The sequence below is a fragment of the Macrotis lagotis genome, chromosome 7 (assembly GCF_037893015.1).
Source record: "Macrotis lagotis isolate mMagLag1 chromosome 7, bilby.v1.9.chrom.fasta, whole genome shotgun sequence".
In the NCBI taxonomy this organism is placed as follows: domain Eukaryota; kingdom Metazoa; phylum Chordata; class Mammalia; order Peramelemorphia; family Peramelidae; genus Macrotis; species Macrotis lagotis.
Genome location: NC_133664.1, coordinates 38,355,261 through 38,380,061, shown reverse-complemented (window position 1 = coordinate 38,380,061; position 24,801 = coordinate 38,355,261). Strand labels below are relative to the sequence as shown.

At 39.9% G+C, this 24,801-nt stretch overlaps 1 protein-coding gene across 1 annotated transcript in view; it reads right to left on the bottom strand.

Moving 5' to 3' along the window:
* Positions 1 to 24,801, bottom strand: part of COL6A5 (collagen type VI alpha 5 chain) — a 93,287-nt gene that overhangs the window by 49,513 nt on the left and 18,973 nt on the right. The window contains 14 exon segments of the mRNA XM_074195784.1: positions 1,002 to 1,064; positions 1,683 to 1,745; positions 3,561 to 3,623; positions 7,578 to 7,640; positions 9,488 to 9,523; positions 12,285 to 12,338; positions 13,684 to 13,749; positions 15,135 to 15,197; positions 18,615 to 18,668; positions 19,861 to 19,905; positions 20,062 to 20,088; positions 20,643 to 20,714; positions 21,838 to 21,891; positions 24,031 to 24,123. Coding sequence (XP_074051885.1) covers positions 1,002 to 1,064; positions 1,683 to 1,745; positions 3,561 to 3,623; positions 7,578 to 7,640; positions 9,488 to 9,523; positions 12,285 to 12,338; positions 13,684 to 13,749; positions 15,135 to 15,197; positions 18,615 to 18,668; positions 19,861 to 19,905; positions 20,062 to 20,088; positions 20,643 to 20,714; positions 21,838 to 21,891; positions 24,031 to 24,123 — 816 coding nt within the window.

The window sequence follows — 24,801 nt, the reverse complement described above, 5'->3', positions numbered from 1 at the left end:
TCTGTCTCATGTTTTTTTGCTATAACAAAAGCTTCCCCAAGTACAGAGGAGAGGGGAGATTAGGACTTCCCAAGAAGCTTCTAGAGTTCCAGTTTATTTCTAACTTTTCATTCTAAAAACTAATTCAGTGCTTCTCCCTGTAATTTTGGTCTGTACACCAGTCCTGATCACAGACTTAGAGAATTGGAAAAGAACTTAGAAGCCACCGAATCCAACCCATAGAAGAAAAGAAAGTGCTGGTAGAACATACCCAACAAGGGTCATCCAGCTTCTACTTGAATAACTCTGAGGAGGGGAAGCCCACCTTGGGGCCCAGGCAACCCATCCCCCTTTGGGACAGTGAATTATTAGAGCACCAGAACTAAAGAAAGACTCGACTTTCTCCCATCCTGATCGTTTCCTTTCTACTATCTAGTTAGATGTGGGAAGATGACAACAATCCTTTATTTTCCTCTGAAAAGCAGGTCCAGTTAGGGGGTAAGCAATACATCTTGTAGAGGCCGTAAGTAAAGGTTCTAAACCTCTTCTGTGCCTGGAACCCCTTTGGCAGTCTGGTCAAGTCTATGGGCCCTTCCTCAGAAAAATGTGGGTAACTATACCCAATAGAATACATCAGATTGGTTCAAATAAAATTTTCAAAATATTTTTTAAAAATAAATTTAAAAATAAATTCCCAGACCCCAGGATTCTTATCCATGCTCTTAGAGAACAGTTTGACAACCACTGCCCCAATCTATCTGATTCTCAAAGAACTCAGGGTCCCAAGAAGCACAGATTCTCTGAGTTAGGTTCCTTTTCCTTCCCATCTCAGAGTAGAGTTTTTTTTTTTTTAATTTAAAGCAACGGGGTTAAGGTCACACAGCTAGGCAATTATTAAGTGTCTGAGGCAGGATTTGAACTCAGGTCCTCCTGACTCCAGAGCCGGTGCTCTATCCACTGAGCTACCTAGCTGTTCAAGAGTAGAGGTTTTTTGACAAGAAAGCAACCCCCCAGACTCAAACCTGCATTCCACGTGATCCAGTTGGCCCCACGCTTCCTTTATCTCCTGGGATTCCATGTTCTCCCTACAGAGTCAAATGAGAATGTGAGAGCCTGCTAAAAAGTGACCAGGCTTTCAGATGTGGGTTCACCAGTGACCCCAAGGACGTGCCCCAGACTCTCTCTGGGCAGTGCGAAGGGTGGCCTCTCTAGTTAGCATTGGAAGGTCTTGAGAAAGGGATTGTCCCCAAGGGGAGCCAGTGGTTTTCTAACACATTAAAGGATATGTGTATTGGTCTCCTCTAACACAAATATTTCTGTTCTGAGTATTAAAAAAATTCTCAGAGGAAAAAAGAGAATTTGTCATCCCAGGAAAAACTTCTTGGAACTTATGCCATCACTTCAAAAGAAGCATGACTCCATGGAAAGAGGAGACCCAGGGCTCTATTCTCAACTTTCTTGCCTGTCTAAGGGAGACTCTCTAAACTTGAATTTCTTCACCTATAAATTGATTCTTATAGTAATTCTATGAGGTAGGTCTTAATATCCCCCACCCCAATTTATGAATGATAAAACTGAGGCTGAGAGATGGTCACTCATCTAGGTCACACAGCAAAGATCAGTATCAGTTTTCAAACCCAGGTCTTCCCAAGATCTAGGGGTCACTACACCCATCTTCCAAATATACAAGAAATAAGCCTTACCTTCCTTCCCAAGATTCCAGGTTTACCAGGACTTCCTTTAGTTCCTGCTGATCCATAAGACCCCTGAAATGGCAGGCAAGATAGGGAACATTTGAGAAAAATGAAGCTTTTGAAACCCCACTGGGAAATTCTCCCCTTTGGTATGTGTGCGTGCCAAGAGATCACTTAAAACTTGGTTTAAAAAGAACTAGTTCCACCCTATGAAAAAAACTGATTAGGGAAAATTGTTATCATAGATGGAGTTCCAACCCAAAAGGAAGAATTGGAAGGAGACTGAAAGTAATGGTAACCTTGGAAGAATGTGACTTTAGCACTGATGAGAAAGAAGGCCTGTGTTCTAATCCTGCCGGTTAGTTAATTAAAATAACAACACTAGGGAAGTCAAGCAAATTGCTTCTTTTTTACTCATCTGCAAAATGGGATTAATTCTCATCCATTGGTAAACCTCCTCAACAGGATCTTAGCAAAATAAACCAGCATGTAGACAATTAACTCTTAATCAACTAATGTCAGGGTGGATGGGAATGGTGTGGATAAATCAAAATACCCCACCATCTCTCTCTCTCTCTGTGTCTCTTTTTGTCTCTTTCCCTCCCCACCTCTCTCCTGTCTCTGTCTCCCTGTCTCTGTCTCTTTCTGTCTCTTCTCTCCTTTCTCTCTCTCTCTCTCTCTCTGTCTCTGTCTCTGTCTCTCTGTGTCTCTCCCCATATATATGGAGAAAGATATATATATATATATATGTATATATATACAAATATATAGAGATATAAAAGTATACTTCTATGCATGGATATATATACATGCATATGCGTATCTCTACATATAATTTTAAAAGCCCCCTCTTCTGTGTCTATATTTGGAATGATAGACATTAAATAGTAGGATTTCTACAAAAGTAATTTCAGACTAAGATTAAATGGATTTGTGTTCTCTGAAGGCATGATCAATGGCCCCAGAGGGCCTGGATCCCTGGGCTATGAGGCTTAAGTGGGAAAGGTGTTTAGGGCAGGATAGAAGCCAAGAACCTGCTTCCAGGAAGACATGATATTGTGTAATGGAAGTGCCTTAGAACCTGTATGGACACTCTGTAGTTGACTCCAGTGTGGGCATGAGGAGGACTAAGCTGCTTTCAGAGAGTTGACTCTGGTCAGTCTCTTGGTGTGGGCTCTTTCCCAGATATGCTGGCATTGGAGAAGGAGGGTCAACTGCTGAGGGCCCCTGGATAAGGACGGTGCCCCGGAGTGGGCATGAAACCATTGATACAAGGTCCTCCTCTTATTCCTTTCTCTCTTCTCTGCTGGTAGATAAAGGTGCTTTGGCTGCAATCTAGTCAGCTTTCAAAGTTCAGGAGACTGAATCACCAGGAGGTCTGAGAGGGGAATCTATTGTGTTTGGCTGGCTCCCCAACTAAGCCAGCATCAAGTCTCCAAGGTGAGGGATGGCCTTCAGAACCTAGGCCAGCAGGATCTGGGAGCTGAGACCCAGACTCATCCATCAGGGATATTGCAACTGGACACAGATCTGATGGGACCAAAGCTGTCTGAAGTCTGAGTCTACTGGTGTCCCCAAAGTGTGATGGGGATGCATCTGTACTGCTTTTGTTCTATCTCCAAATCCCTTAGTCAGAGCTAACCATTGTGAGGGGTCAAACAGAACTGGAGTGTTAATGGCTGTAATCCAAGGGGAGTATGGGGGGGGGGAGAGACCTTATAAAAAGGCCAAGATACCCCTGGTCCCTTGAGGGGGAGATGTAACCAATATGACTCCAGAAAAGCAAGGTTAAAGCCTTTATTACAGAAAAATTGATGACAAGTGAAATAAAGGGGAAAATCAATTCTTGGCATGTCACCAACACAAGAAAAGGTCAATTTCACCTACCTGAGGCCCTTTATATCCAGGACTTCCTTTTTCTCCCTTAGGTCCAGTATTTCCACTTTGTCCCTGGTTATGACATTTGACACACACACACAAAACACAAAGAATATTTCTTCTTAGCAATTAATGTGTGACGGATAGGAGGGAAAAGCTTTTGTTCTTGCCTCACCATAAGGCTCCATCCAGCAAGCCTAAAATTGAAAAGCAATGGTCTAGAGGGTCCAATTAAAGATCTCATTCATTCATTTGACAACATCTATGCAGGGAAAGTCACTGGAAGGAACCAGCCAATGATGGTCTCTCACTGAGGCATTGATAGAGTTGCTGCCTTTCTAGAGCATCTTGATATTCCAAAGATAAGAATATCCTTAAAACTTGAGTATTGGGTGACCTCTACAAAGGTCAACTATCTCCTCCATGAATTATTGCCTGATTTCCCTTTTTCTTCAGTAATTGTTCTCTCCTTCCTCAGATCAATTTATGTCTGCATAGATATTTCCTGGTTCCATGTATGAGTTCCTTCAGGAAAAAGACTATACTTTGTTTTTAATCATGAGTACTTGGCATAAGTCAGCATGCAATATTTTTTAAAAAGCTGAATTGAGTGGGGTGGCTAGGTGGTGTAGTGGATAAAGCACTGGCCTTGGAGTCAGGAGTACCTGGGTTCAAGTCCGGTCTCAGACACTTAATAATGACCTAGCTGTGTGGCCTTGGGTAAGCCACTTAACCCCATTTGCCTTGCAAAAACCTAAAAAAAAAAAAAGCTGAATTGAAAAAGTAAAGTTCAATAAATCCAAGTGAAGACCATGATGAGGTTCCTTGGACAAAATTGGCAACAACTAAATCTAAGTTCTAATGCACAGAGGCAGATGGGTTCAATCATCCTTGGAACCTAGAGGATGTGAAGGAGAAGAATGTGAAAGGGTAAAGGTAGGTTGTTAGTAGACCTTGAAAGACTTTAAATGGCAGGGTAAGTGGATTATATTAGATCTTAAAATAAATTAGGGAATCACTGATAGTATTTTATGAGGACTATAACTTTAGCAGACCCATACCCCATGAAGCATATTTTGAGTTATGTGGAAGTTGGGATGAGTAGGAGAGATCTTGGACTTGAGACTGTGTTATAGGACATATGGAAGGTGATGATGACATACTCCCTTGGGTAATGTGGAGGTTGGCTCATAGCTTCCAGGAACAAGGAGGTGATAGCCTTTAGCCTTACCAGACAACATCTGGAGTAATATATTCAATTGTGGTTGCCACATTTTAAGAAGTACTTTGATTAAAGCTGGAGGCTTCCTCCAAAGGCTGGTGAAAGGTCTTGAGTTCATGACTCAAGTCCATGAGCATCATTTGAAGGAACAGGACATGTTTAGACTGAATAAGAGAAGGCTTAGGGTGGTATGATAACTACGTTCAGTATTTGAAGTACTATCACGTAGACGAATTAGACTCATCCAGTTTGGCCAGCGAACAGCCAGTCAGCCAACAAGCATTTATTCAATGCTGACTATGCCTGCACAATGGGTAGAAGTTGCAACAAGGTCAGTTTCGGTTTGATGTCAGCAAAAACTTCTTAAGACTTTATTAGAACTGTTCAAAAGCAGATTGGTTTCTCTTAAGAGAGATGGTAAGTCTCCCCTATTTGGAGGTCTTCATGTAGAGGCTGAATGACCACACGTCCAGTATATTATAGTGGGGATTCCTTTTAGGGATGGAGTGGAATAGATAACAGAGCTCCCTTCCACTTTTTCAATACTGAGATGCAAGATTCTGCTGCAAGGTGGTAGAGGTCATGGAGGTGACACCAAGGGCTGACAACTTAAGAAATGTAGAGGATGAAGGAGGTGGTTAAAGTGACCTCAAGGTTTCTCATTTGAAAGATTTAGACTAGAGGATGGTGGCCTCATTTATAAAAATAAGGAAGCTGGAGGAAGGTTAGGTTTATGCAGGAAGTTAATTTGTTCAGTTTGGAGCATGTGCAGTTTGAGGCACTGGTGAAACATCCAGGGGGAGATGCCCATGAAACATTCAGAAATGCAAGACTGAAAGCTGGGGAGGAGATTAGGATTAAATAATCAGATTTGGGAATCACTTAAATATTGGTGCTAATGAAACCCAAGAAAGGAGGTGAAATTATCCAGGAAGAAAATTTAGAGGGAGAAAAGAAGGATAGAGGAAAAGGGAACATCCATACCAAGGAGAGAAAAGAAAGATGAGGAATCAGTGAAGGATACCAAGAAATAACTATCAGTTTGAGGAATAAGGAGAGTGTGGTATCATGGATTTAAGAATTATAGAGTCTCAAAGGCCATGCATGAATCCAACCAATGCATGAACAAAACTCACCTCTACAATATATGAGTGGTCATCTAAGCTCTGCTTGGAAGACCACCAGAGAGGAGAAAGCCACTATCTTTTAAAGCAGCTCAGTCTACTTTTCTACAATGCTAATTATTAGGAAGATTTTGTTGAATGAGAGAGAATCAAGAAATAAAGGAGTACAAGAAATACAGAGCTTTAGAAAGGGATATTAGATCTGGCAATTGATCTCTGAGCAAGGGCAGGCCGGAATGGTGGGGTCAGAAGTAAGAATGAAAGAACACAAGGAGTGAGTGAAGGAGAAGAGGTGAGAGTAAGTGTCTTAATTTTTTTTCTTTCAATTTAAATATAAAGAAAAAGATAATATCAATACCTTGAATCAAGGGGGAGGGACTTTTTGTTTGTTTGTTTTTGAAAACAGAAGAGAACTAAAGCAAAAATCCTAGGCAATAGAATAGAAGCTAAAACATAGGGAGAGAACGAATATAAGAGGCATTTAAATTATTATAACGACATTTCTTCTCTATATGTGGTTTCCTTATATGTGACCCTATCAACTTCTTTTCCCGCTATTGGGATTCTGATATTATCTAGGGAGAATCAGATTGGGACCTCAGTTCAAATCCTGGCCTCAGACACTTACTAGCTATGTGACTTTGGGCAAGTCACTTAGTGCCCCAGATTTAAGGCAATTGGGGTTATCTCCAATCATTCTGATTCATATCTGGCTACTGAACCCAGATGTTTCTGGAGGAGAAAGTAAGGCTGATGACTTAACACAGCACTCCCTTAACTAAAATCTAATTCATATGCTTATCATGGCATCACATCCCTGATGTAATGATCATCTTCAAAAATGAAGGACAAACATCATCATGAGGATTAGATTAATTGAACAACTTCCAAATGCTTAAATTCCAAATTGAATTAATTTTGAGACTTATATCCTGTAGAAACCTGGGTCTGATACCTAATTAGCAGAAACCAACTGGTTGGTCAAATTTGATATTCTCACTAACCATCAAGTTGGGTCTCCTTTTTTACATGAAAGCTCCATGGGTTCATCAATACCATCATTTCTGGAAATGAACTATCAATCAATTTCCCCATCACTCTAATGACCATTCCCTTTGAATTCCTTGCTCTGGCAAATGCTTTCCCTTTATGTGTTATCATCCTCTGTAGAATGTTGGCTTCTCCAAGGTAGGAACTGTATTCTATGTTTATCTTTTCAATCCCAGACCTTGGGATAGAGCCGGGCACATATTATGTGATGAATAAATTCATCATTCATTCATTCATTCATTCATTCAGGGACCTAAAATGCAGCAGAGACAAGTATAATGGTAGACCAAGTTAAAATCAATCTCATCTTCCTTCCTTATTACCCTCATTTTATACATCACTGGTAGGATCATGAATCTAATCCAACCCCCTCATTTTATAGTTGGGGAAAACTGAGACCCAAAGGCATTGGATAATTTACTCAAGATCACAAAGCTAGTAAGTGACAAGACCAGGATTTGGACCAATCTAGAACGTTTTCCATGATAAGGAACAGAGATTTCTGGGGATATCAGAAGAATGAAGTGATCATTCTTATGTAGTGTTTACATGCAGAAATACAATCCATATCATTTATCCATAAGCACTTATTACTTTATTCAGGAATGTACTCAAACTATTCAAATGTACCTCAGCTCCTCTTAGTCCATCAGGTCCATCTTCACCTTTTGGGCCAATATTTCCATCTGGGCCCTGTGTGATAAATGTTCAGTATTAAGGTTTTTTCCCAAAGCAAGATGTTAATAAACTGCAAGCATTCACACTGATGAATCCCTTTGTGGTTTCTATACCATTTCTCTTACAACACTTCAAGGTGATTAATACTTCATTTTAGAGCTGAGGAAGCTGAGACCCAAGAGGTTTCAGGTGACTTGCTCAGAGTTAAAGCAGTGAGGATCTGAGACCTGCCACAACACATACTCTTTTTCTGGATCACACTGCCTTTATCTTTCTACTTAACTTTTTTTCAGTGGTATATCAGAAGATCTGCCCAATATAAACAGCAAGATAGTGGGGAGCAAGTCCAACCCATGGATTTCAGGTTCAAACCTCCCCTTTTCTTTTCTAGCACCAAGAAATTCAGTGTCCTGAACTTTGCCTCGCCCCTCATTCTGTTGATGCATTTCGCCCTCTTATTTCCCATTCAAAATTTCCATTAAAAAAATTCTGGTCTAGCACATTTACATTCAGGCAGATTCTGCCTATAAATTCAGTTGGCTTCATCCTAAATGAGCCCTGCCCAAGTACTCCCACCGGTAGCAAGGAGACTGGCAGATTGCTACCAGTGCGTGGGATTGTAAAACAAGGTAAGTGGTTGGGTCAGACAAGCCTCCATTTTAGAGCTGAAGGCATCATAGAGATGAATCATTTATTGGATCAAAGCTTCAGAGATGGAAGAGACCTCAGGGACTATGCAAACCAGGAGACCTTAACTTTTTATGGGGATCCCTCTGAGCATCACCTCCTAGACTCTCCCTCTTCTAACCTTCCCTCTTCCTGGCTGGAGCACAGCTAATTAGTATCATCCTCAATTCCTCTCTTTCTCTCACCCCCATATCTAATCAGCTGTCAAGTCCCATTGATTCTCTCTTTGTAGCATGTCTTGTATAGGTCCCTCCTCTCCTTGGACTCTAGTGCATGTTCTCATTATCTCATCCCTGGACGATTCCAGTAGTCATTGGTTGGGCTCTCTACCGCAGATCTCTCCCTATTCCAGTCCTTCCTTCACCAAACCGTCAAAGTGATCTTCCTAATGTACCTCCCTTCAAGATACTCTGGCCTTCTTGTTGTGCTTTGCACAAAACAATTGCATGACTATGAATGTTTCCCCTGTTTCTTCCCCTTCCTTGGAATTTTTTCCCTCCTAACCTCCCCACTTCTTCTTTAGGGTTTTTTTTTTTTGGCCAGGCAATAGGGTTAAGTGACTTGCCCAAGGCCACACAGCTAGGTAATGATTAAGTGTCTGAGGCTGGATTTGAACTCAGGTACTTCTGACTCCAGGGCTGGTGCTCCATTCACAGCGCCACCTAGCTGCCCATGACTTCCTTCTAATCTCAGTTAAGTCCTATTTTTCTGCAAGAAATCCTTTTTAATCATAGCACCTTCAAATGGATCCTGTGTGAAGCTCGTTTGTGGATTTAGAGTTCAAACCTCTCATTTTATAGAAGAGGAAAATGAGGCACAGAAAGGGTTAGTTGCTTACCTAAGATTACAAAGGAAGTAAGTGGTGGGGCTAAGATTCAAAATCAGGTTTTCTGACTCCAGATCCATGACAACCCTAATGTCAGTCAAAATCTACCTATTATATAGGCAGGAAAACTGAACCCCAGAAGACTAAGTTGACTTTGCTAAAGTTATACATATAGCAGTGCCGAGATTTGAACCTGAAGCCTTTGACTCTAAATCATGTTGTCCCTTGGGGGTGTTTCCAACAAAGTCCATCCATGAATTCAGATCAGCTCATGCCATACTAAACCATCTGCATACCAAAAGGCTCCTCATTTGCACTATGAAGGGCAAATGATACACACAGCACATACCTTTGGCCCATCGGTCCCTCTTCTGCCTGTTGGTCCCTGAAACAGAAAAGACAAAGAAAATAGCCTTTTAAAATGAATCCAAAATCTCTGCTGCTCAAAAACTTTCCTGATTGACACACACAACAAATATAGCCTGAAAGATGTTTCCCCAAGGTGCCTTTTCTATAAGAATTTCCACACCAAGCACTTAATTACATCCTAATATTTGGGGGATTGATTGCAAACCAATCTAAAAGTCATTACAGATCCAGACAGCCTCTGACAGCCACTGCCAATTATCTGGGATGCTGCTCTAGGAAACAAATGACTCTAGGGCCCAGGCTTCTCCCTGCTGTCTCTGCAAAGGCATCAGCTCTAATTCAGAATGACTTGGGTTCCAAGCCTCTCCCCTGATCCTGGTCCCCTGTTCTGGATGTGTGTATGGGAGAGAGAGAGACAGGGAGGGAGGGAGATGATGAGGTCCAGGGTCACTGGGGGCTTTTTCCTCAGCCCGCCGCTATGCTTTGGAAATTGGTAATGGAGAGTGGCAAGTCATGCTTTGGCACAAAAGCCACCAGCATTTTCATCAGGGAGCAAAGTTCAATCAATTGTTCATTTCAGAGTTTCTTCCCCATCTCTGTCTTGGGAGCGGAGTCAAAGGCTTGCATAGCCATGATAGCTCAGCATCGCCATCTATTGGCTACTTTGACTTCTCCAATTTGACTTGTTAATTATAAAATAATCAAATGGGGGGTGGGAGAGAGGAAGGGGGAATCCAGATCCTGCTATTCCTGGAAATAATTGAATCTCAATCAATGAATTTCAGAGTCAAAAGAAAAAGTGGAAGAGGATGAAAAAGAGGTGAAAGATATGGGATCTGCAGGAATGGAGAGTATTTTGGCAAAGCACGTCTGGAAAAGGAGACAATATCGGTCTTATCAATCCTTTACACCTTGGTAGAAGTAGGTATACTCATGATGTCTTGAGTAGAGGCAAGAGGAAACAGTATGACTCAGGAGGAAGGAAGAATGGGTGAAGAAAGGGGAGACTAAAGGCACAATTTTATGATTCTCCAGTCTTCTATGAGGAAAGTTAGAACAGGAGGATTTGATTCTGTAAGGTTCAAGGTCCTCTCTAAACCAGATACCCATTATTGTGTTCAATAGGACCATTCAATATATCTGAGTTGACAAGTCACACAATTAAGTAAATGATCAGAGATATAATTTGCCCCTAGGTTCTTTGGTTGCATATCCAGAGATTTTTCTCTTCTAGCCTAAAAGGCTAACAAGGAAGGATGAGAATGAAATGAGATAATAAGGGCAGAGAAAACCAGAGCAAGAGATAAGAAAGGCTTCATGAGAATGAAGAAAGAACTAGTTGTACAAACTCCTATCCCTTGCCAACGCCTCTGAATAACCCTCCTTGAAGAGACACAATTAATGATCCTGATATCCCCAAAACTGGTTAAATGAAAATATTTTCCCTGATTTTCTCTGAAAATCCATGGGCATTGATAGTGATGATGATGATGATGATGATGATGTTTGTCTTTCAGTCTTGAAGAACATAACCTCGGGGAGGTGATGCTATAAACATGCTCATGAATTGGATTTGAGTGAGGGGAGGACTGTGCTAAGTCACCAGTCATCTGGGTCCAGTGACTACATATGAACCAGGACATCTGGAATTAGCCCTGGATGCAAGGCAGAGTAATGGCATTGAAATATTCATTAATGGAGGACTCTTTGCTTCCTCTTTTCTCCCATCCCCAATACCCTTGACAATTTGTTTCCTCTGGTTAAGATGTTCATTCTTCCTGTACAAAAATGGGCAAAGGTTCGAAGATATTTCACCAGAAGCAGAAGAGAAACTTCACCAAGATGATTACATGCTTTTTCTCTTGGGAATCATGATTCGAGATAAACTTAAACAGATTTCTGCTTAGTTTCTTGTTCATCTCCCTCTGGAGCAGGACATGCAACAGAGCCACAGAGAAAGGGTGCCAACATGTGTCATTGATAACCAAGCCAAGAAGCTTCATTTCCTCCCTTGAACCACCATGCCAGAGATAGGAACCTTTGCCTGTTCTTTGTTGCTAATGAGGAACACATGATTTTTTCTTCTCATGATCTTGGCCCTTTGGAAGCACTGCAGCTCTTTTAAATGTTCATCTCTAACTTCAGGAAGGACAGCGTCACCAAAAATAAGGTTATCTGCCAATTCTGTTATTCTCTCTTAAAAAACAACAGCAAGGGGCGGCTAGGTTGCACAGTGGGTAGAGCACCGGCCCTGGAGTCAGGAGTACGGGAGTTCAAATCTGACCTCAGACATTTAATAATTACCTAGCTGTGTGGCCTTGGGCAAGCCACTTAACCCCATTGCCTTACCAAAAAAACACTAGGAAAAAACAACAGCAAAAACAAATCTTCCCTCTAACCCCAACTCATGCTAAGCTTACTATTAAATAGGGTACAACAGGATTATATAGGGTTATTTATCATTGTTATCAACTTGTTTTGATCCTTTCAAATCTTCCCTTAATTATTTTTCCCATCTGCCAAATGGTGAGGGGCTGGGGGAGGAAGGGAATATAGAGTAGAGATTTTTATTCATTTTGCAGGATTTTGTAAATTTAAAAAATTCCAAGTACATCTGGTCAGCACAGAAGGGAATTTTAGAAAATCTAAATTTATTGCAGATCTTTTCAGATTTACCCCACAACATCTTTCCTAGATGCTTTAGATCATGGATTCCCCCAATTCTCCATTTTGGATTAAGTTACAAGAACTATACCAAGACGGGGAATCACTCTTACTATGTTTCCTCTTGCAGCCGGCCCACCATCTGTGCCTTTCGGTCCTCTTTGGCCCTAGAAATAAAATAATGGTGTTCAGAATAACATGTTCAGATACTTCAGAAACAATCACAGTTTTCTCAATGTTCTGGAATCTTCTGCATACTACATCTACCAACTAAGTATCTATCAAGACCATAAATCCATATTTTTAGAGAAGGGAGGAACTTTAGAAATTAACTAGGTCAATCCTCCCATTTTTACAGATAAGGAAACTAGGGCCTAAGAAGGTTAAATTATTTCTTCAAAATCACAGAGGCGGTAAGGCAAGGTTTCAATCCAGGTCCTCTTACTTCAGAGCTTTCCAAGAAATCCAGAAAGCCGTGATCTGTGTGACCTCTCTTAGAATATCCTGGCCAGAAACTTAATAATTTCTTCTCCAAGTGTCTATTCTGAATTAATAATAATTAATGATAATAACTAACTAATATAATAAGTAACATAAATAGCACTTTAAGCAGAGTACTTTACATATATTATTATAAAATACATAGAAATAAAACCATTAATAAATATAAACAATGTAAATAGAACACACACATATATACATGAAATATATTATATATATATATAATTAGCATTTTAAGGCTAAACACTTTATGTTTACAGTTATCCCTTCCCCATCACAAATTTCCTCATTATGGCTATGATAGCTCAAGGGTCAGCCTTAGAAATTAAATGAGGATTCTGGGGGGGAGTTTTGTGGAAGCCACAGATGTCATGTGAAGGTCGGTAGACAACATCGAACCTATGCACAAATACTTAGTCCAAATTTCATCAAGAGATGCTGTAAATACCACATAAAAGAAAAATTTAAAAATTCAGACTTTTCTGGTATGAAGGGAAAGATAAAAAAATTTTTCATGGATTTTCCATATTGTGGGGACTCTGTGGCCCTAACCACCCACTATGTGGAAGGAATAACTATATAATCTCATTTGAACCTTACAAAAACCCTATACTTTGGATGCAATTATTATTCCCATTTTGATGATGATAAAACTGAAAATGTGAGATTGAGGGATTTGTCCAAGACAAGTCAGGTTTTAAATTTGGGTTTTCCTGACTCCTAAGACCTGTGAGTTATTTATTATACCACCTACCATTTTCATTATAATATGAATTTATAAAATACAAATAGAGAATTATTGCTCAATAGATTTCCTTTTAATAGTCAGCCCCACAGGGGCAATTCAATTTAACTTGATTTTTAAAGAAATTTTGATCTACAAACTTTTCAGGGTTTTTTTTATTTTGTCTTTCTGTAAGGACAGATGCATGTATTCCTGTCTGTTAAAATCATTAGATAAATTTCAAGACAAACGATTCATTGTAGGAAAAGTACAGTCTGTAATATTACTTGTCTTCCTTGCTCTCCTTTGGATCCTTTAGAACCTCTGAAGAAATTGTTATTTCCAGGTTCACCCTAAGGAAAGATGAGAACAGAGATGGAAATAGTGCCAGTTCTGGATTTTGCCTCAGATGCCACATGGGGGGAGGAAGTTTGTGCTTCCTTTTCTCTCCTTCTACTCCATGGAGAGCCAGGCTTGTCCATTCCTTTCCTAGATCCTGGACTGCCTTCCCTTAGTGTCTTCCTTTGCTATTTCTTAAAGTCCTGTGACCAACATGACCCTTTCTTGGGATCAGCAGGACAATTGATGGCAAAGGCAGCTGTCACCACTTCTACTCATGTAAACTCAGCTCTACCCCTCCATCCCCATTTTCTTCTGCCTTCCCTCCCTCGTGTCCTTGGGAACACTCTTGTATTGTTGGCAAACTCCCCCTCACCCTGGTCTTCCCTTCCTATACTTTCCATCTCCTGGGACTCCCTGAAAACTAGTTTCTTCCCAAGGTATCACCATCTTTTAGTTGTCTCTGTGGATGGTGACTCCTTTTCTAGACTACCAGGAGAAAGAGTTGGTGCCATGGCCACTTTCTGACACTATCACCCTACAATCATCTTTCTGTTCCTTTAAAGATGATGCCACTCTCCCTAGGTACTTGATGCTATCATCAATGGACCTCCAGCTCATAGTCTCTGTTTATAGACAAGTGCAGTGACGACTCACTGCTTTCTCTACCCCAATCCCAATCTCATTCAAATCCTCGGTCTTCCAGTCCCTCAACCTCCGCTTCTTCCTTGTCTCTGGACTGCTTCATATCTCCTACCTAACATTGGTAGGGCCTATGGTCAATGTTCCTCCCTGTAAAACTAAAATTTCCCTGGGTATTACAATTCCTACTTAAAATTCTAGATAAGGGGAGTTTAAGACCAAGTATACTCATATTTTCCCCTACAAAAATAAGCTCACTAGTCACACTGAGTAATAATATACTTGAGAATTAAAGTAGATATCTTTCTAAACTCTCAGGTTAAGAAAATACACTGAGGAAAAATATATTCCTTTAGGATAAAAGATTCTTCCTATGAAGTTAGAAGGTTTTCTCTAAAACAGGGGAACACCCTGTGGTAACAAATTTCCAAAGGTCCATTTCTTCCCAGGGCTGAATTTAAGCCAGTTCTCCAGCCAGTCTTGATAGAGAAAAGAAGGGGGCCATATGCTGATTTCCCAGTATTCATAGTGTGACTAAATGATGCTTTTATCTTAGACAATGATGTTGTCTCAATGTAGATCTGGCTTCAGCATAACTATGTCTGACACGCTAGCGTTCCTCCCACAGTAGGCCTAGAAAAAAGGAACTATTTCCCTTAGAGTTTCTATTATTTATCCATATGATGTCATGCTCAAGATTGGGACTTGGAATGCAATGCCAGTTCCAACTGCACAATACAGAACCAACTTAGCTTACAGGATCTCCTGGAAATCCCTTTCCGCCACGAGCACCAGGGCCGCCTCTGGAACCATGGCTTCCCTGAAAACAAGAAAATTCTGAATGAGACTATAGGTGACTTTTGGGATGACATATAACTTCATCTTATAGTAAGTTTTGTACTAGAGAACATTAAATACCAGCAGTTGGTTGGTTCTTGTACTTTGTTTTGGAGAAGATCCAAATGACATCACTATGTTGGAAACAAGTTACAGTGTATTTGAATGATTGATCAGATCAACATGAGCTTTGAATGCTCTACCCCAGATTGGTCATAAACAGTCCATGCCAACAAACCCCATGGGAAAAAGGAAACGAATTTTCCAAGTCACCGTTATCTCAATCAATTATTCCATCATATATGAAGTGCTTTTGGCATAAGCCTTGTGCTAAAAATGGGAGCCAGAGGTTTTACCAGTCTATGGTAAGTTCTCAGGGTCACTTTAATTGGCGTTTGAAAAATTTGACTTAATTTCTAGAATCACAATAGGGAGAAATTAAAAATCGGAAAGCTATAAGGTGAAAAAATGTTCACAAGGGAGAGAGTATTTGCTGAGGTGGATGTCTTTTACACTTTACCTGATAAGAGATTTGCTTGTTCTTTTGACAAATATTTTTAAAACTCTGTCTGTGAGTTACAATGCACTATGAGGAAGGTATAAAAGGAAAGAAGATACTGTCCCTGTCCTCAAACCAACTAATCCTCACAAAGAAAGAAAAGGAAGCTTCATCTTGTATCTTGCGTCTTGTAGGTCATCAATAGTGTGGTTCTTCTTTGATAATGTTATTATCTAATTTGAAACTATGATGAGTTTACTTCCTTGTGATCTCACAGACGGTCCAGCTTACAACTCAGCCCTACTCATGGCTCATGACTCTTATTCATATCCACCTCCTTTAAATATGCCATGTGTGGTCCACCCAACATGTTGAGCTGTGGATGGGTTTCCCTCCCAGTTTCTTGACATTACAGGAGTATCAATAGAGAATATAAAAGTTCCACCTATTATCACCCACTCTTCCATTTGACCATCCCTTCTACTGTTGGCAAACGCCCCCTCCCCCTGGTCTTCCCTTCCTAGGCTTTCCATCTTCTGGGACTCCCTGAAAACTAGTTTCTTCCTAAAGTATCACATCTCTTAGTTGTCTCTGTTATTTCCATTTTAGGTTATTTATCTCCCTGGTAAAATTTATATTGATTTTGTTTTATAATCCTTTATTATAAATATGATAAAGTCAAATTATGACAATAATATATCTTGCCATTCATTGTCTTTATCCAGCAGAGTTTTATTTAAATAAAACATCAATTTTTTAAAAAAATCAGTGATTCTAAGGAATTTTGGAATGCCAAAATCTCCACAAGATTGTGAACCACTCACCAGGTCTGTGGGTCACTCATCAGAAGACTATTGGTTTTTAAAAGGGGGGATTTTTATTAAAAAGGAGCAGCTTGGAATCACTGAAAACACAGCATCATTTAACTGATGAACTACTTCTTTCTCATCGTCTGTGTTGCCTCTCTACGATGCATACCAATAGTCTTATTCAGTGGACTACCTTAAAACAACATATCATCTGAACAATATAGCACTCTGCATTCATTTGGGCTTTCCCCCTGGGTTGGTTTGCTAGGTAGTTTTCTTTTGGAGGACCACATTCCAACATCCCTGTTCTAGGAATTGATGTGATCAGCATGAAGTCACATGCAAAGAGGGACATCTGGAGAACTTCAGGATTTGGAGGGATTTATGCTTCTCTAGGCAGCTTTGGTGAACATATGGCTCCCTGTTTTATGCCTTATATTTAAAGTATAAATACAAAGTCAATATTTAAAGTACAATTGAACAAGTTCATCTCTAGAAATGCACTTAGAATCATGGATTATCTTAACATATATATAATATATATAATATATATATGAAACATTTTGTCGGAAGAGAGACATTAAGGTTTTAAGTTGTGCTACTAATTCAAATGTTTGTTTATAATAAATGAATTAAAATAAACACAAGGGGACATTCTATTTTTTATACTTCTCAAATGTGTGATTATACAAATTTGGTCTGCTGTAGAAAATCACTAAAGCCTGTCTATTCCCTTCTCATATTTTTGTTTAAGTTTTCTTCCCTTTTTACAAAGATAATTTTCCTAAAATCTTCATAGAAACCCAGAAAGTAGAGTAGGAGTAAGTGGCTATCAATGTCTTTCACACCCTCTTTTGGGAGAGGGTAATAATATCATCTATAAGCTTTTCCATTCTTTTGGAATTTTCCTCTCTTGGAGAGATGCTAAAAGTTGATTTCCAAGTATGCCGCTGTCCATCCTGATTTCTTCTGTAAGTGTGTGGTCTGGTCTAGCATTTATCTCAATTTCACCTTAAGTTCTATTTTCACTGTTTTATTATTTATTATATTGGGGACTGAAGTGGTGGGAAACAAACATGATACTTCCACCACCAAGAATAATGAAATCAGATGAACAGAGATGCTGGCAGTTTCATTTCATTGGTGTCTATTGTCTTCCCAACAACTTCATTTGCAAATGCTTTCAGGATTGATCTTGTGTCACAAGCCAAGCTTTATTCAAATTTATCATTTTGTCTACTGATTTGGTGGCAAGCTTCCATCCAACAAGAGAGGATTGTAGACACCCACCAAATACCCCTGAGTTCTTTGGATGTTTCTATCTTAAATATTCTCATCCCACTTTGGAGCTACCTGTCATTCTTTAAAACTCTGGGAAGAAGGGCGGCTAGGTGGCGTAGTGGATAAAGCACCAGCCTTGGAGTCAGGAGTACTTGGGTTCAAATCCAGTCCCAGATACTTAATAATTACCTAGCTGTGTGGCCTTGGGCAAGCCACTTAACCCCATTTGCCTTGCAAAAACCTAAAAAAAAAAACTCTAGGAAGAAACACATTCATTGTTACAGTGAAAAATCACCTGTGCCATAAACATTAAAGGATACTTATACATTATAAATAAATATATGTTTATCAGTAAATAATAGCAGCAATTTCTATCACCTTCAAGTTTCAAAGTGCTTTCTATACATTATTTCATTTGAGACTCACAATTAAAAAAACAGCAATTGGACTGTAATTTCATCGCCAAAGGGAAGTCTCAATGAGAAAACTTCCTCTGCCAATGGTGATGGGTACCAGTCCTGAGTGCTTGAGACACCAAATGGTTTAAATGTAAATAAGTTACCAAGGCAAGACAAGAACTCAGGTCTTCTGACTCCAAAACTGTCTCAGTGGCTACTATAACATATTGTCTCTCATAACAGATGAGAATATCCCATTTTGTAGGTAGACTGAGGCTCAGCTATTACATGAATCGACCAACTAGTAAGAATAAGGGGCAGGATTTGAACCTGGATCTTCTTTACTCTGAGTTTAGTGTTCTATCCACACCACCACAGTACCCTGACTTCTAGTAGGTGTTAGCAAATTTCACCTGAGATCCTGGGTCACCTTTCTCTCCCTTCTTTCCAGGAGTTCCATAGAAACCCTGAAAACAGAAAAGAAAAGGAAATGTGTTTTTTTTCCCTTTTTTATTGCCCACTGAAGACTCATCTTTATGGAGACTTTGATGATGCTTTGATACTCAACATCTCCTCAGCTAACTCTCTCCTCTGATTGGAGGACTGGAGGATAGAATATCTCCCCAAACCTCCCTCTGCAGAGGGTTCAGGATTTTCCAGTTAGCCTCGTTTTGCAAACAGTTACTCTTCTTCCTTTCATCACCATAAACATCACCATCACCACCCTCTAGAAACAACCTCATTCTTTCAGCTTCCTTTGGGATAATGTCTCCCCCACTGGGTCATAAGTTCCTCAATGTAAACTAGTCCAACCGTTCTGAAGAACAATTTGGAACTAGGCCCGAAGGGATATGAAACTGCTTAACTCTTGATCTAGCAATACTACTACTAGGTCTGTAATTCAAAGGGAGCAAAGAAAAAGGAAAAGGACTTATTTGTACCAAAAAAAAATATTTACATCAGGTCTTTTTGTGGGAAAGAGGAGATGCTCTCCATTGGAGAGCTGCTGAACAAACTATGACATCTGACTGAGATAGAATACTAATGTCTGAAAAGAAATGATACATGGGATAGTTTTAGAAAAACCTAGGAAGACTTTTGTTATTGACACAAAGTGAAGTGAGCAGAACCAGGAGAACACTGTACACAGAAACAGCAATATTATGTAATCATAAATTGAGTGACTTAGCTACTTCGATTATGAAAGACAATCCCAAAGGACCCTTATTCAAAATGCTGTCCACCTCCAGAGAGAGAACTCATGATCTTTGAATGCAGATTGAAGCATACTTTTTCAACTTTATTTTTCTCTTTTTTTTTGGTCTATCTTCTTTTGCAACATGGTTAATATGGAAATATGTTTCGCATCACTTCACATGCATAAGTGATTTCACATTGCTTGCTTTCTCAAGGGGGGGGGAAGAGAGATGGGAGAAAAGGAAAGAAATAGGAGCCTAAAATTGTAAACTATGATTGTTAAAAAGTTATATGTAAAATTAGTAAATATTTAATAATGAAAATATTTTGAAAAAACTAAATTCCTTGAGAGCAGGGACTATCTTTTTATTATTTGTATCTCCAACCCTTAGTACAGAGCTTGTTCACAGTAGGTGCTTCAAAGGTATTTATTGAATTACTATTGGATGTAGGGGAAATTACCTCTTCTCCATTTATCCCATTAATTCCATATTCTCCTTCTTCTCCCTGATAGATCAAAAAGGAAACAAGAAGTAAGTGTTTGAAGTCATTCTCTCTACTTTCTTTGACAAAGTATGGTTTGTGATCATGGACTGACAGAATATTCTTGGGAACAAATATAAAAACAAACGAATCAAATTTAAAAGGAAAGTTTCACTGTACCTTATCCCCATCCATTCCTCTGACTCCCTGAAAGAGATTAAACATTAGTTATTTACAGGCACAGATAGAAAAGAGAGGACAAAGGAGTTTAAAACCTAGGCATTTTACAGATGGTATCACTGAGACCTAAAAGAGATGATGTTGCTGAATATAGGATGTTTTAAAGTTTTATAGACTCTATTACTCTGTAGAGATTCTAAGAGGGGATACTGACTTGAATAAGAGTCAAGGGGCATGGACAAAGGGGGAGAGAGAGGGAAGGAGAGAGAGAGAGAGAGAGAGAGAGAGAGAGAGAGAGAGAGAGAGAGAGAGAGAGAGAAGGAGAGAGGAAGGAGAGAGGAAGGAGGGAAGAAGGAAGAAGGGAGAGAAAGAAAGGGAAGAGGAAGGAGGAGAGAGTGCATGAGGGAGGGAGAAGAGAAGGGAAAAGAGAGATGGAGAGGTAGAAAAGGAGGGAGGGGAGAGGGAAAAACAGAGGGGAGATAGATAGATAGATAGATAGATAGATAGATAGATAGATAGATAGATAGATAGATAGAGGATAGATAGATAAAGATTTAAACAATATTTCACCAGATTCTTACCTTAATGCCCCTATCACCCTGACATCCTAGGGCACCTCTTTCTCCTTCTGGTCCGCTGTCTCCTCTTGTCCCCTGAGAAAAGACACCAAAAACATTTAGATAAATCTCATCCATTAAAATGAAGCTGAGCCTCTACTACAGATTGCTGACTTTTAGAAGAATGAATGGGGCACTGGGGAGCCCCCATAGGTAGCAAATCTACAGGTAGACAAATCTATTTGTAAAGCTAGTGCAGGTTCCCTTCACCCCACCCCCTTGCCTCCCACCTCCTCTCTGAGCTCTGTTCTGTAAATGAAACTCTACAGTAATAGGGATAGGGAATCCGCCAGATTCTCTCCCAGGGTACACCAAGTCCTTCTCTACAACTTAGAGTACAGGAGAGTTGGATTGAGCACTGAGTCATTAAGCGACTAGCCCAGGGTCACACAGCCATGGTGTATGTATGTGAGAAGCAGGATTTGAACTCAGCTCTCCTTGACTTCAAGGCTGACTCTCTATTTGCCACCCCTTGCTACCTCAGAAATACCATCAAAGAATGATATAGTATTTGCCATGAAACTTATACTGTGACTCAAGATCTGTAAGCCCCTGCATCTTGTGCCCACCCTCCCAGGACTCTATTGGGAATATAGGGTGCTCACACCAGGAGTGATCATGTTGAGCCAAAGGAAAAGCTATGACTAATACAAGAAGCTGGTCTATATTGGGGGGGGTGCCCTCTGCAGTGCAGAGATTGCTAATTGAGAATGAGGCAACTTTGGAAAGGACTATGGACTATGGAATATGGACTATGGAAAGGACTTCCACATGAGGCACCTTTAGATATGGTAAAGGTCATCTTAGAGAAGGTGTGGGGTTAGGGTTATACACACTCTCCCTCAACCTTCTTCCTCCAATGAAAATATATTTTTTAGGTGAAATCAAGTTAAAATGAACACCAAGGAGAGCCTGAAGGGGAGAAGGCACAAATAGGTAGACTATAACTTTGCAAGGAGAAGGGCCCAGTAGTGTCATAACTATCAGCAACCTTGGGAGACCAGAAGGCTGATGCTGGGCCAAGAAGGAACTTTACGTCACATCAGTCAGCTGGCTTTGCCATAGGTGTTCATCCAGTAGCTAGGGCAAAAGTACCCTTTTGGAAGGCCAAAGTCCTTCCTGAATGAAAAACAATGAGGAAGGAGCTATGGTAACTCACTGGTTCTCCATCTTCTCCTCTGTGCCCTCGGCTGCCCTTCTCACCCCAAGATCCCTGTGAAAGAAGAAGAGAGACGTAAGTCATCACCATTGATCTGAACCTATGAAATCATTAGGAGTTTGTCAATTTGTTTTAGCTTTCTCAGTGTGCTAGGCTGAGGCAAGGACTGGTCAGCTGGTCACCCTTTAAGACAATGAAGTCTTCAGAAAAACCTTATATAACTTATATGAACTGATGCTGAGTGAAGTCAGTAGGACCAAGAGATCATTGCACACCTCAATAGCAACATTATATGATGATCAATTATGACAGACTTAACTTCTCTCAGTAATAGGGAGATCAAAGGCAATTCTAAAAGAATTGTGATGGAAAATGCCCGCCACATCCTGAGAAATGCATAATTTGTTGAATGCTTTTTCTTTCTCACATGTTATGAATCTTCTTCCACAACATGACTAATATGTTGCAACCTGTGACAGGTATGGGGAAGGGGGAGGGAAAGAAGGAAGGTAAAATATGTGAAACTCAAAATCTTACAGAAAAGATGTATTTTGAAACTATCTTTAAATGTAATTGGGAAAATATTTTTAAAAAGACAAAATCTTTGAGCCCCTTTATGTTTTTCATAACCTTGTAGGATGGTGCATGGGAAGGGAAAAGATGGGTATGAAGCACATTTTAAGCCTAAAAGTGATGTAGAAATGGCTGCTTCCTTAAGTCAGATAACATCAGCTCAAATCCAAGCTAGTTACTTATTACTTGTGTGACATTGAGTGAGTCACATAACTGCAATTTTATTTCCTGAAAAATCAAGGATTAGATCTTTAAGAGTTGGATAAAATTACAGAGTCACACTAGTAAGAATGTCTGATATAGGATTTGAACTCAAGTCCTCCTGACTTCAATGCTCTATCCATCGAGCCACCTAGCTGCCCCAAGATTATCAAACCTTAAATTAAAAAAAATCAAAAAAAATTTATGGGGGTTTGCAGACTTGAATATGAAAAAAAAAGATATAAAATTTCCCCCACTAGCCTCCAGCTGAAATTTAGTCTTTCCTTTACTTATTTAAAAACATCATTGTGAGAAGAGATCTTAAGCCTCAGTAAACTGTCTCGGGGGCTGAACAAAAAAATATGAAGCCCTGAACTAGATGATGCCTATAGGTCCTTTAGGCTTTAAATCCCATGTTGGCCTGGTTCAGATTCCAGGTCATTCATTTTTATTATAGGAGCTTTGGGGGGGATATTACCCAAGGGGACAGTTATGGCAGGGGCACCTGACCTTCCTTAGAAGACTTCCTATGGTCAAGCTAAATGAGTGACCTAAGTGGAGGGATCATTTTTATTACTTTTATTTCCTCTTGACATGAGATTTAGGAGAATGAGAACTCAATCATCAGATAAGGTGATTAGATATAAAAGGGAAGAGAAAGACATCTTCCCAACTGTCCACAACTCAGTACAAGACTTCCTGGGTTTCTCAGAAACCATTTATTTTCATTATTTTTAGGGTGCCATGATATTGCCTTCCATTTAAATGCCATGAAGTTTCAGCCATTGCCTAATCATTTGTCATTTCCTTAGTTTCTGGGTCTTTGTCTCTACCAAAGGAGCTGCGGTAAATGAAGGTTTTCCTTTTTCTTTTCAAAGCAGGGAGGAGGAGGTTTAGGCAGAAGGTGGGAAGGAGAAAGAATGAATTATTAATTGAAAAAGTACAATTTTTAAGTCTAAGGAGAGAGGCCTAAGACAATTTTTTGAATCTAATAATGTCAAGTGATTTGCCTATGGTCACAGAGGCAGTAAGGGGGAAAACCTTTATTCAAACTGGGGGTTTCAGACTTGTAAAAAAAATCCTCTCCTGAGGAATGGGGTTCTACTGAAGGAATCTATGCATCTGCATGGGCTTTGATGGCTGGCAGGCTCTCCATAGAGTCACCAAGACATTGGAGGTCTAGGATGAGTCTTCACCTCAAACATTTATTGGAGACAAAGTGCTCTGAGAATCCATTTCTACTTGTAGCTCATTGTCTGTGGGATTGAAGAATCAATCACAACAATTCCATCAAAGTCCATTGTGCCCCATGGCACACCTGATGGACCATCCGTTTGGAAAGATAGTCACAGAGAAAGGCAACAAGAACTGGGTCACAGGCAGAGTGGATCAAGACACAAATGAAAATTCTCGAAGTACCTTTGAGCCTCTTGGTCCTAAGAATCCTTGTCTTCCTGGAGCCCCTGAACACTTGCAAAGAGCACAGCAGCACTGTCTTTCTGCGATATTGTCCTAGAGAGGAGAGAACGAGAGTGAGCATCCTTTTTCCAGAAAAGGAAGGTAATAGCATTTGTATATGATAATAGGCACTCTGCTAAGAGGTTTAGCAAATTTTATCTCATCTGATCTTCAAAACCACCATGGGAAGTAGGTACTGCAATTTATTCCCATTTTACAGTTGAGGGAGTTGAGGCTATCAGAGGTTAGGTGACTTTCCCAGAGTCACACATATACTCAGTGTCTGAGGTCAAATTTGAACTCAGATCTTTCTAAGTCTCTACACTAAGTCTTCTTCACAGTGCTCTCTATACACCATACTTCCTTGTTGCCTCTTAAGAAAAAGATACCCCCCTCTAAAAAAACCAATATTGTTCAGATACTTTTTTTAGAGTCCCAAATGGAGTCAAACCAAATGAGTCTTTATTAAATACTACAGATCAGTACTAGGCCACTATACTTTAATGGACATAAAGATGAAATGAGACAGTCCTTGACCCTAAGAGTTTACATTCTATTAAGGCAATGAAACATATTCACAGGATGCATACAAAATAAATATATCCTGACCCCCTGCTACCTCTCCAGTCTTCTTATACCTTATTCATTCTCAAGACTCAACAATCCAGTGGCCCTGGCACCACTGCTGTTCCTTGAACAAGTCACTCCATCTCCAGGCTCTGGATATTTCCA